Genomic DNA, 13,876 nt, shown 5'->3' with positions numbered 1-13,876 from the left:
CGCATAGCCATGTCGACTTTTGTCCTTTTTTTTTAGCTGCTGCGGTAAAAACGGCCCTGGTACACGGTAAAAATGGCTGCTGCCGCTACCACAGCTTGGTGAGAGGGCCCCTCAGTTTCTGAGAATGTACATCTCTGGATAGAATACAGTAGGAGGCGCAATCTAGACTAGTGTCAGAGTGTTCATTTGAATGTGTGTCTATAGGATACCTTGTGTGGTTCAAATTAGCAGTCAGGCCCAGGGCAACAGAGGAGGAAGGTGGGGTGGAAGAGAAGAGAGAGAGCAGCTGAGGGGTTTGCAGGCATGGGGGACAGGAAGGGAAAGGAAGGATGCCAGTGCCAGCTGCCACTATCTGTGCCGCTAACCTTCTGGTTGTGATGAATTCTGTATGGCATGTGCAGAATTCTGCACAGGGGAGAAATTCTGCGCAAATTGAGCATTTTGCAAAATTTTACCAGGAATAACTGGTGAAGCAAACTGTGGAAGATGAAAAGCATGGCCTGAATGACTATATTACTAAAAAGCAAAGTGCCTATGTTAATTGAAGTTTGCAAAGAAAATGGTCAAAAACATTTCAATCAAAAATAGAATATAAAAAGCATGACATATAATGCAGGTATAACAACTGGAAACACAAGCCACTGCATGGCCAATACCTATATAAATAAATCCCACCTTGAACGTTCTGAAGCTCACTCCGTGGCAGTGAAGCACTGAACTCCTGTAGTCTTCCTAGGTTAGGCTATCAGGACCAGTCACCCTCACTCATAGACCCGCCCTCAGCCTCGCCCCATCTGTACATAAAATGCTACCTCAGCGTTCTGAAGACAACCTGCTGAAGCCAACAACAAACTCCCTAAAGAGTTCGTTAGTTCATGGTGGTGAAGCCATCAGACTCACCATGTCTCTCTGCCCTGCCCTCGTGTCAACACGTGATGACGTCGAGGGCGGGGAAGCAAAACAATGAACTCACAAACCCAAGTCCGCCCCTGCCGCCACGCCCCCCACCAACAGAACGGCACAAGTCTCCTGCCCCCCCTCCAGCCATCCACCAATTCCCCTCTCTCCCCACCCCTGCCACCATGCACCACCAGAGGCAGTGAACGCTCCACTTCCCCCATGATGACTCCGCACCCACTACACCCCCCTTCCACCCCCACCCAGGTCGTCGCTGCAGCCACTGCCCCCTCTCCGAACGCCCACCCACACAACTGACCTGCCCAAACATTAACAGAAGATTGTAACCTCTCTCCCCGCCCCTGCCGCCATGCACCCCCAGAGGCAGTGAACGCTCCACCCCCCCCCCACGATTACTCCGCACCAACTACACCTTCCTTCCAACCCCACCCAGGTCGTCGCTGCAGCCGCTCCCCCCTCTCAGAACGCCCACCCACACAACTGACCTGCCCAAACACAAACAGAAGATTGTAAGAAGCAAGACAGCATCGCAAGCAGCCAGCACTCATTGGCTGTACACACTGAAGCCGTACCTCCTGTAGCCTCTGACGTTACTCTACGGGTTCGACCTGCAGGGGCATTGATGTCAGGCTACAGGAGGAGCGGCTTCAGAGTGTACAGCCAATGCCTGCTGGCTGCCTGCAGTACCGTCTTCCTTCTTAAAATCTTCTGTTTCGGCAGGTCAGTTGGTTGGGGGGGCGTTCGGAGAGGGGGGAGCGTCGGCAGCGACGACATGGGTGGGGGTGGAAGGGGTGCAGTGCCAACAGACACATTGGGGGAGGGGAATGGTGATGGATGCTGGGGGGGGGGGGGGCCGTCGCAAAAGGGCCGGGGCAAGCGGTCACACACTTCAAGGAAACCCTTGCTAGCGCCCGTTTCATTTGTGCCAGAAACGGGCCTTTTTTACTAGTATAAGATATTGACGGAGCATGTGAGAAAAACCTATCATGGCAATGGCCGAAAACTGGAGCATTTAAAAAGAACCTAAAGAAATAATCTTAGAAGCAGAAGAACAAGAAATTAAAACAAAATGTTATGAAAGCTAAGATGGAAAACAATGCCAAAGGACTGCATATGCCAATTATGCAAAGACAAAGATGAAACTGTAGACCATCTAAATCAGGGCCTGTAGAAAAAGAGCTCAAAAGTGACTAAAAGCAAGGCCATGGCTGAGTGCCTCAATTAATCCATTGGAATCTCTAGTTTTACATTAGCAAACAACTATTGGGATCATACTATTGAAATGGTTAAAGAACATGAACAGGTCAAGATCTCGTGGGACTTTGAAATACAAATTGACAGGTACTTGGAGGACAACACTCCTGACATCATGGTCATAGTAAAGAAAAAAAAAAGACCATGCTTTTTTAATTAAAGAGGCGGCCTCTGGAGGAAACAATTGATGGTACTACCAACTATGATTGGAGCTCTTGAATAAAAACTGACTGGACTCCCAAATGCATGGACATTTTAAATTTAATAGACATAACCCCATCAATTTTGCCAAAACTAACCTCTTTGGAACAGTATACATTTTGCACTGATATTTCTATAATTCTCAAACTGATGGAGTAAAACCAGTCAACACTGAGTGTAAACTGACACATGTGATATAACAGTAATGTTAAAGCTTATAAGGACACAGTTAAAGAGCTAAACGTATAAGTATGCCACTAAAAATTCACATGTAAGTTGAGACAGATTTTTTATTTTGCCAGTGAACATGCTAAGCTGTTGGCTGGCCCTTGTTCTGTCCCAATCCACCTCCCCTTTTCTAAATCTACGGGGGCCAATATTCACAGTGATTTAGCTGGCTAGGAGAGGCTACTGGCCAATTAAATTGTGTGGGGTTATCCTCTGGTATTCAGCTGTATTTGGACATTCACGTGGGCAAAGCATGGGAGGGTCATGGATGGTGCTGCCACTTAAGTGTACAACTTACAGAATACTGTAAGTTACTTGTACCCTTGTCAAATTTAGGTGCCCGCAGTTATGGCAAGTCTGGGCACCTGTGTTTATGGGGTGTTCATCACCCATACATCTGTGACCCAAGGCCAAAGACTGTTTATAGCATCAACACTCCTCTTCCTCCCCAACTCAGAGTAGCAATGGAGCTTGTGTGGAGAATGGGGACATCTGTTAAATATCTCTATGGTCGGCTCCTCCTCTTCCTTTCTGCAGCTCAAGTGCTTCCTTTCTAGAGCTATGTTGGGGGAGGAGGAGGCATATCAGAAGCAATGGGTGAACGAGAATGTAGAGTCCTTGCATGGGGTGCTGATGCAATGAGGAGGCGTGAGTAGGATGGAAGGCAAGGAGGCAGAGTCAGCTCAAGGGAATGTTGCTCCCTAAGCCAACTTTTGCCTTTCAATCTGGATCTAGGGGATAGTTTTGCAGTCTGAGCAGGGGCTCATACCACAAGAATGGCCCTATACCAGAAGGAAACAGGTATTGTATCTTAAATGGACTTAAAGTATTCTACATATTTAGATTCTATAGCTTCTCTTCTGTAAATGAGCACATTCTCAAAAGAGCTTATTTTAAAGAATGGAAAAAGGATTTGAATGAAGAAAATAAGAAGCAACATAAGCAGTGTCAAGTTAGATGCAAAGCACTGATAAAGAAGGCTAAAAAAGAATATGAAGAAAAACTTGCCATGGAGACAAAAATTCATAGTAACACCTTTTGTCAGGTACATCAGAAGCAGAAAGCCTGTGAGGGAATTGGTGGAATTGTTAGATCATGAAGAAGCAAAAGGGGCACTCAGGGATGACAAGGCTATAGTGGAGATATTGAATTAATTCTTTGCTTCATTCTTTACGGATGAAGATGTAAGAGATTTACCTGTACCGGAAATAGTTTTCAAGGGTGACAATTCGGAGGAACTGAAAGAAATCTCAGTGAACCTGGAAGATGTACTGAGCCAAATTGACAAGTTAAAGAGTGATAAATCACTTGGACTGGAAGGCATACACCCCAGAGTACCGACAGAACTCAAACATGAAATTGCTGATCTATTGTTAGAGATCTGTAACCTGTCATTAAAATCATCCGTAGTACCTGAAGCTTGGAAGGTGGCCAACGCAACACTGATTTTTAAAAAGGGTTCCGGGGTGATTCCGGAAATTACAGACCGGCAAGCCTGACTTCTATGCCAAGGAAAATAGTAGAAACTATTATAAAGAATAAAATTATGGAACACACAGACAAACATGGTTTAATGGGACAGAGTCAGCATGGGTTCAGCCAAGGGAAGTCTTGCCTCACCAATTTGTTTCATTTCTTTGAAGGCATAAATAAACATGTGGATAAAGGTGAGTGGTTGATGCACTGTATCTGGATTTTCAGAAAGTTTTTGACAAAGTTCTTCATGAAAGACTCTTGAGAAAATCAAAAAGTCATGGGGTAGGAGGTAATGTCCTTCTGTGGATTAGAAATTGCTTATTGAACAGAAAACAGAGGATAGGGTTAAATTGTCATTTTTCTCAATGAGGGAGGGTGAATAGTGGAGTGCCACAGAGATCTGTACTAGGACCGGTGCTATTTAACATATTTATAAATGATCTGGAAATTGGTATGACGAGTGAGGTGATTAAATTTGCAGATGACACAAAACTATTCAAAGTTGTCAAAACACATGCAGATTGTGAAAAATTGCAGGAAGACCTTAGAAAACTGGAAGACTGGGTATCCAAATGGCAGATGAAATTTAATTTGGACAAATGCAGTGATGCACATTGGGAAGAACAATCTGAATCATAGTTACCTGATGCTAGGGTCCACCTTAGGAGTCAGCACTCAAGAAAAAGATCTTGGTGTCATTGTAGATAATACGCTGAAATCCTCAGTTTAGTGTGCGGCAGCAGCCAAAAAAGTAAACAGGGTGCTAGGAATTGTTAGGAAAGGAATGCAAAATAAGACCAAGAATACTATAATGCCTCTGTATCACTCCATGGTGAGACCTCACCTTGAGTATTGCAGAAAACAAATGGGAAATTGACCGTAGACTCCAGAGCAGGACACCCTTGATACTTAAAGGATGATTTATTGATAAAAAGACTCGACCCAGCACCATGTTTCGGCCTATGGCCTGCCTCAAGAGTCTAAAAAATATATTAAAAACGTATAAAAAACAATAGCAGATACAATGTAAACAATAGTATTAAAATGTGACAATGAAAAAAAATCATATATATCTCTCTCAAAAGGACAAATAATAGAAATATAAAATGTATAAATATAAGTGAATCAAAATGTGTATATGAAGAACAATACAATAAAAGTAAAATTCATATTGAAAGAAATGTATATAGACCAACCTGTTGATGACAACTAGATGACAAAATCTCCAATGTAGTATTTTTTCAATGAAAAAAGCCACTAAGAAAGGGTCTACAAAAGATGCACCACAAAATTAAGAATACATATACATATGCAATGTGCAGTGCAGATAAATAGCATAAATAATAAAGACAAAAGCAATGAATTCATATTGTGAGGTGTAACCTATGTAACATATACATATATTCATATATATACACATAAAAGTATGTGTATTCACTGTCATCGATGTAATTAAAGAAATCTATACCCAACAATATTAGTAAATATATAATAGAGGCATAGATAAATTGTAGGTTATAGATAATAACCGTACGATAATTCAGGGGCGTAGCCAGACAACAGATTTTGGGTGGGCCTAGGCAAGAAGAGGGTGGGCACCAAGTGTTCTCCCCCCCCCCTCCCCCCCACACCACCACCAAAAAAAATATCTCAGCTGGCGAGAAAACGCTTCTTTCCACCTTGACAGTCTGCAGTAGGCATGTGCTGAAGACAGAGCATGCGCAGGTGACAGTATCAAGGAGAGTAGCGTTTTCATTACCATCAGGGGGAGGTCTTCAGCTGGTAGAGCTGGGGATCCCCACCAGCTACCACTAAACATATGCTACTGTTGGATGGGTCTGAACTCTAAGTGGGTGGGCCCTGGCCCACCCAGGCCCACCTGGCACCAATGGGATTTTGAAAAAGTGTCAGACTACAAATGTAGGTCATGAACATAAAACGTCAAATATGTGATATAGTAAACAATTCAGTTCTATGGATAATTGAAATACCAATTATGCACTGTGTGTATACTATTTAAAAAAACCACTATGCCTCGTTTTTATAAAAAAGTACTAAATTTTGAGAAAATGCAATGCTTAGAAAGAATATAAATAACGTGTAGAAGGTTATGTTGCTATGGTCAGACAGTATATCAATATAGCCAAACTGCTGATAGTAAGCAGTCTCAATAAGCATTGCAGAAAAGGCATATTAATAGTAATAATAAAACTTAAAATAAAGACAGAAATACTGTTGGAAGGAAAAGCTGATATAAGAAAATGGGAAGGGCTTGCCAATCCAAAACATGAAAATGCATCACAAAGATAATATAAAAGTTGTAAGGATGAGGCTGTGATTAACTAAACAGAGAATCCAAAAGATAAAATATTGCCCCATCACACGGTAAACGCTGAAAGACAAGAGTCTTCTATTTGAATAAAAGGGCTCAAAATGTAAAAATGTGTATAGACCTCCAATAAGGTATATATGTAAACTTAAAGGAACTAAAACGGGCATGAGTAGAATAAAAACTATCTATATGGTCTTACCTTGAAAAAGACCTTAGATAAAAAAAAATAGATCAACGGGTCCTCTGATCGCATAGCTAATGAACCAAGTAAAAATGTATTGCGGTCTTCTTATCTCCTTTTAAAAGTAAAAACTGGCGCCAAAAATGACGCATAGACGATGATGTAATTTCCTCATTATAACCAGTAGCATGATAAAAACTGAACAAAGTAATAAAACTTACTACATGGATAAAATAAGGTAACAATTTACACCTATGCCAAGATAATAAAAACTGAAACCAGATGCAAGATAGAAAAAAAAGATATTCAGAATATGCAAAATATGAGCGACAAAACCCATTCTGAAGCTTACAACTGAAAAAGGAAAGTACAGATTGGCATCACACAGTAGAGTGATTCACAACTATACAATAAACGGACCTACAGCTGTGCATATATTTTTTAAAAAGGAGGAGAAACTGCTGTTCTCAATGCGCTTTTAAAAAGACAACAAATACATCAGCTTCAGGAGTCTGTCGAAGACCACAAGCATCAAAATGAAACATATTACAACATATTGGACTCTAAAATCCACATAGAAATAAATAATAAAAACAATAAGACCATATGGATAAACATATTGGATGATGACAAATATAGTGCACTATATGTTTTTTTAATTATTTATTTCTATGTGGATTTTAGAGTTCATATGTCTTAATATGTTCTATTTTGATGCTTGTAGACTTTGACAGACTCCGGATGCAGGTGTATTTGTCAAACACGGCTGTGTCGATTCTTTTTAAAAAACTGATTTTTAAAATAAACTGGATTTGTGTTTACATCTGGGACTCTGCTTTGTTGGATCTCACTTCTTTTATCCTTCACTTTAGAATTCAACATACAAAAAAAGATTCAATTCAAATTCTAGTGTCATATCAGTGACAGTAACACAACTCCCTCCATTGCCAGACACCGTGAGAAGTAACATAAAACCTTGCAAAACGGAAATTCAGAAGCTTATCATACCATACCAGCATCAACTCCAAGAGCTCAAAGTGCACCAACCTTACCTATGAGAATTCAACACCACAAATATTCAACAATCGCAGTACATCTCCAGTTGGGAAAAGAGAACAAGCTGGACTACTACAGATTCTTAAAGAGAACCTAGATGCTGAAAGAATACCTCACCTTGGTTACACATAGGAAACACAAACCATCACCAAGAATAAGAGACTGTAAATTAGAAACAAAAAAGGATGATCCACACTAAACTAGTATTCTGCAAAGGGTGCTCTGTGAGGAATGAATTTTACATAATAACAGCACAGCACACATCTGCCCCCGGATTCTATACAGCGTGCCTAGAGATTCGCACCCAAATCCAAGTGTAATCTATAAAAATGCGCATAACTTTATTGACTTAACAAGCTAATCAACGTTGATAACATCACTTAATAAGCAATGATGAGCACTAATTGGCAATAATTAGAATTTACACACACAACTCGCTAAGCACATTCTGTAATGCAGTGCACCTAACTTCTAATGAGCGCAGGCAAAAAGGGTCCTGGTTATGAGTGGGGATATGGGCGTTTCATGTATGTTCTAAAATTTATGCACCTAGTTATAGAATATGACCCAGTGCATCTAAATCTATGCACCGGGATTTATGCCATGTTTTCATTGGGGTAAATGGAGGCGCACAGCTTTAGGAACTGAGATATCAACTAAGCGTATTCTATATACCGCGCCTAAATCTAGATGCTGCTTATAGAATACGCATAGTTGGCACTGATTTCTGCACCAATTTTTTATATAGAATCTACCCCCTGATGGCTAACTTTGGGCATGAGTATTTATGCCTGCCAAAAGTTGGTGTAAATGCTGGTACCCAACTAATGGCAGGCATGTAATTGACTTTATTCTTTAACGTTGCATCTACATTCTGGGAATGCACCTGACCCGATCATGCCCCTACCAGAGCCACACCCCCTTTGGAGTTGCATATTATGAAATTTTGGCATGTGTGTTATAGAATAGTCAGATCCATGCATAACTCCTAATTATTACCAATTAAGTGCCTTTTAACTCCAGTAACTGATTGTTAACTCCCAATTAGCTAATTAGTTTACATGTGGATCTGTGATCCACACCCAAACTTCCATGCCCAACTTTGGGTGACTTATACAGAATCCAGCCGAAAATGAAATTGACCCCCCCCCCCCCTAAAAAAACAGACTGTGAGCAATGGAATGTGAAGAAAGAGAAATAGAAATGTGTTTCATCCTGTACTAGACCAACTATTCAAAAAATGCACATTTTCAAAGGTGACATACTGCATTCTACAAAAACTCAAAAATCAAAAAAATCTGAAGAGGTCCTAGGTTAATAGCCATTTGTTAGATCATTTTTTAATTTAGATTCTACAAAAATTGAAATTATTTTTTCATACCTCTGTTGCCGGATCATTTTATTTTTCCAATTAGTTGGTCCTGGTCTCTCTTTCCTACTGTTCCTTGTTGGTTTTCTTCTAAATTCTTTTCTAGGACCTCCTTTCCACTTCTGTTTCCTTCTCTCCCTGTCTTCTTTCCTTCCTCCCTTACATCTGTGCTTGATGTTGATTTTTGTTTCATTTTTTTCCTTAATTGTTTTCACATACCTTTTTATCTGCCTAAATTTCAGTCCTCCTTCTTCGTTCTGCAGTCTTCAGTGTCCCTCTTTTCACCTTTCACTTACCAGCTTTCCACTTAAGTACATAAGTACATAAGTAGTGCCATACTGGGAAAGACCAAAGATCCATCTAGCCCAGCATCCTGTCACCGACAGTGGCCAATCCAGGTCAAGGGCACCTGGCATGCTCCCCAAACGTAAAAACATTCCAGACAAGTTATACCTAAAAATGCGGAATTTTTCCAAGTCCATTTAATAGCGGTCTATGGACTTGTCCTTTAGGAATCTATCTAACCCCTTTTTAAACTCCGTCAAGCTAACCGCCCGTACCACGTTCTCCGGCAACGAATTCCAGAGTCTAATTACACGTTGGGTGAAGAAAAATTTTCTCCGATTTGTTTTAAATTTACCACACTGTAGCTTCAACTCATGCCCTCTAGTCCTAGTATTTTTGGATAGCGTGAACAGTCGCTTCACATCCACCCGATCCATTCCACTCATTATTTTATACACTTCTATCATATCTCCCCTCAGCCGTCTCTTCTCCAAGCTGAAAAGCCCTAGCCTTCTCAGCCTCTCTTCATAGGAAAGTCGTCCCATCCCCACTATCATTTTCGTCGCCCTTCGCTGTACCTTTTCCAATTCTACTATATCTTTTTTGAGATACGGAGACCAGTACTGAACACAATACTCCAGGTGCGGTCGCACCATGGAGCGATACAACGGCATTATAACATCCGCACACCTGGACTCCATACCCTTCCTAATAACACCCAACATTCTATTCGCTTTCCTAGCCGCAGCAGCACACTGAGCAGAAGGTTTCAGCGTATCATCGACGACGACACCCAGATCCCTTTCTTGATCCGTAACTCCTAACGCGGAACCTTGCAAGACGTAGCTATAATTCCTTCACTTTCCTCCCTAATGCTCCCTTTCCCACCTGTTTTCCCCAATCCTTCCAGCTTCCTATATCTCCCATCTTTCATACACTTTCTAGAATCCCATTTCCTTCCTCTGTACTCATCCATTTGCTAGTCTCAACTACTTTCTTCTGCCTCTCATCCCTTCACCAATCCCTGTTACTCATCCCCTATCCATTTCCAGTCCCTTATGTTTTACTCTCTTATTGAGGCTCCCATTCTCCCTTTACCTTGCCCATTTTCACCCTCTGTTCCCCTTCCTTTGTATCTCAGTCTCACCATAGTCCTCTGTCCCTTTCAGTTGCCTCACATTCCCTCCCCATGCCCTCCAGGCCCTTCGAATTGCATCCCCTCAGATATTAACTGTAATCATTGTTATAGTCCTACTCATACCTCTCACCCAATCACCCAGTCCCTATTGTCCTCCTAATCCCTACTTAATTTCTTAGTCTCCATTATCCCTTCCCTAATCCCTAAATCCCCACTCTTCCACTAGGCCCAATCCCTGAGTCCCCATCACAATGTTCTGAGTCTTCCTACCCTCCGAATATCTTCTTTTGGTTCCCATTCAATGTCAGAATTTCCACCTAAATTTGGGTCTCAGCTGTCCCACATCCCCATATCCTGAGTACCTACTCTTCTGTCTCTTTCTCCTCCTCTTCTCCAGGATCTGTCTGTCTACTTCATTCTCCAATATTCATTGACCCTTCTTTACTCCAACATCCATCCCTCTGCCCCTCCTTCTCCATCCTCTCCTACATATGTCCTTGCTTCCGCCCTCACCACAGTATCTTTCCTCCTCTTCCTTCTCACTTCCCCAGCATCTTCTCCCATCTTCCCCCAGAATAAGTGTCGACCCTTTTCTCTGAACTCCAGCATCAGCTGCCTTGTCTGAGCTCCAGCCCCAACATTAGCCCTCTTCCAGCTCCAGTATTTCCTCCTTTTCTCATTCCTCCCATTTTCCTGCCGTCCCTATCCTGGTAAACAGATTATAGCCTGCTATGACCATGGAACTCATTGAGCAAAGTCTCCATGATAGCAATATTCTCCAGGTCTGCCTCTATTATGACGACTTCTAAAGCTGGAATTTAATTTTATAGCCAACGAGTATTTGTACCCTTGGTCTTCTAGAAATTTCTTCCTGGCTTCTCTAGACTCTGTACAACCTCATGATTGTTCCCCTCATACTTCATGTTGCTCAAAGGTAGACTAGGGACCCTCCTCAGTTTTATGTTTTTTTCCCCCATAATATTCATTATTTGTCAAGGGGACAGCCCAAATCAGTTAGCTTCCATCTACCACCCTTCCTTTTGTTTAAACACCTGTCAGCATATTATATGCATTTCTTACCATGGACCATGTTTCCTCTCACAGAAAGGTTGTACAGTAGATCATAACTACAGGATGGCCTTTTTTGGTGCATATCTTTTGGAAGATGACATGTTACTGTATCATAAGAAAATAAAAATGTGTACACATGGGAATGTAAATGACTTTATTGCTTTATTACACACATCCTCTTTCTGTTACTTCATCTCATGTTATCTGCAAATCTTATTTACTACATAATTTCTCATTATTAATTACCTATGCTTATGCTATCATATTTGTATGATACATTAGTTTGTCGGTAAGCTGGCTGCGTGCTGTAGTGTTACAGTTCTATGAATGAACTTCAAATGTTGGTCAGTGCATTTCATATGTGCTCTCTAGCATACCCTGCTATTGCAGCACTGAGTTCTATATAAAGTGCTGTTAGTATCCATATGATCTAATGTGCTGCACCCCTGCTATTTCGGTGCTCAATTCTATCTATAGCACCTCCTCTTCTTCCAGTACTCAGCCTCAAGCCCACATCTCTGCCAGTGCACTTCACACCTGACCTGTAGCACTAGCACTCTTGCCCATTCCAGCGCAAGACCTGCAGCGTTTAAGATGCAGTTATATCATAGATCCATCAGTGACGGAAACATAGGTCGGCAAATGAGGGGTGGTTACTGTGACTTTATCCGCATATCTGTAACTAGCTGCTTATTTCTGGGTTAGTGCATTCCACGTTCAGGTATTTAAGTGGGACTATTTCCCCACGGCTGCCTGGAGACTTGGTGGCTCAGTATTTCTTCATTGATACAGGCTGAGCCAATTAAATAACCTGACATAGGATCTGAGCCTGTTTTTAAATTCAGTGCTCAGAGTTGACGAGCAATAAATCTTCTGCACCTACTCTCCAAAGGACCCTTTCCTTATCCAAGCATCTCCCAGTCCCTACTCCAGTATCTTACTGTGCACCTAAAATATACCCTGTCAGCCCTGCAGGAGCTATAAACTGCAGATATAAAAGGAGTCCAGGAAAGACATTTTTCAGATATTAATACTGTTTGTTGTATTCTAGACTTGTTATAATCAAATATATTGTGTCTGGGACAAGTGTCCAGACAGTAATGGGATGGTGCTCATTTTCAAAGCACATATACCTACAAAATTACCTATGTAAATTTGTAAGTCTATGTGCTTTGAAAATGAGCCTCAAAGTATAGTGCAAAACAGGTGTTTAGTCTTCATAGTGATTTCCCTTGTGATAGGTCCTCTCTCTTGCCCCCCCCCCCCCCATCCCCCCTGCTGAGAAAGAATGCAGAGATCGGAAGAAACTTTCCTTCATGTTCATGTTTCTGTTGCCTTTACCCCCTGTTCTAGCAAGATCAGCAAGAGAAAAAAAAAAGCATTTCGTGTGATTGTACAGTACCTGCGTGAGAGCTGATGCCTTTAGTGGCTGCACCTTGTCGCTCCTAGATCTGTGTGCTTAAAACTCTGCCCGGACATCCTTGACCTGCGGTGCTCTAGCTGTCCTACGAATGGAAGGAGATTGATGCGAGAGGCGCGCCAAAAATAAATCCCAACCCTGCCGCTCCTGACATCCTAATCTCCTTCTGCACTTTGGCAAGTTTACTGGGGGAGAGGAAGGGGAGCTTCTAGGGTTGTCAGCTAGCACCCAAAGGGCCTGGTTTTCAGCACCAAGGGAGGGGGAAGCGGGAGTAGCACCACAGAGAGGGCTTATCTTAGACACTGTGTGCCCCCTACTGGCAAATTCAGGCAACAGCATCATTTTCAGTAAGTGGTTGTGTTTCACTCCTCATCAGAAGACTTATGCTTGTCTAAAAACTGCATTTTTGTTGTGTCAAATAAACGGTGGAATCCAAAGAAAGGTTTCAGGTGCTATATCATCTTTAGTCAGTCCTTATACTGGTCCAGTACAAGGTATCACAGCTTGCCATGGATCCAGTGGTCCTGTGATGCTGACCAACCTGCATTGATCTTCATGTAACATTCTTTTTACAATATGGGTTCCACTCATAGTTCTCCTCCTTTCAAATATATGACTCCAAAGGGAGCAAATGCATTTATTCAAGGGTCCTCATATGTCCATATTGGAAAGGCTTTTTATCTTGGGGGTTAGAGAATGAGGGGTCAGGTGGGGTGAAAAGGAAGGCTGAAGTATTTCCATTTCCTACTGAAACACTAGAGTGCAACCATTTTTCAGAAGGAAAAGGTAGAAAAAAGGTACATTGCATATAGACAAAGACTCCCTTTTTAAAAGGAGAGTTTGCACATGGGGAGGACATTTTCATACTCCCCAGGGAGCTTGCCTTCCACCAGATACTCTTCAAATTTGAATAGTGGGCTGTATGCAGTAAAAGAGGGCATCTGTGC

General features: G+C 41.8%; 1 protein-coding gene across 2 annotated transcripts in view; it reads right to left on the bottom strand.

The window, feature by feature from the left end:
• The window catches only part of LOC115468996 (mucin-2-like), a 38,928-nt gene extending 25,868 nt beyond the window's left edge, over window positions 1–13,060 (bottom strand). Inside the window, exons 1-2 of one of the 2 annotated variants that reach the window (XM_030201226.1) lie at window positions 12,912–13,060; window positions 11,519–11,614 (exon numbers count right to left, since the gene is read on the bottom strand). In XM_030201226.1, the coding sequence (XP_030057086.1) occupies window positions 11,519–11,521 (3 nt within the window). In that variant the 5' untranslated portion in view covers window positions 11,522–11,614; window positions 12,912–13,060. The remainder of the gene's footprint in view (window positions 1–11,518; window positions 11,615–12,911) is intronic. The other variant, XM_030201227.1, reaches the window with a different exon arrangement.
• Between the last annotated feature and the right edge of the window lie 816 nt (window positions 13,061–13,876).

This window comes from Microcaecilia unicolor, chromosome 4, assembly GCF_901765095.1.
Source record: "Microcaecilia unicolor chromosome 4, aMicUni1.1, whole genome shotgun sequence".
Taxonomy (NCBI): Eukaryota; Metazoa; Chordata; class Amphibia; order Gymnophiona; family Siphonopidae; genus Microcaecilia; species Microcaecilia unicolor.
The sequence above is the reverse complement of the archived record's forward strand: the minus strand, read 5'-3'. Positions and strand labels throughout refer to the sequence as shown.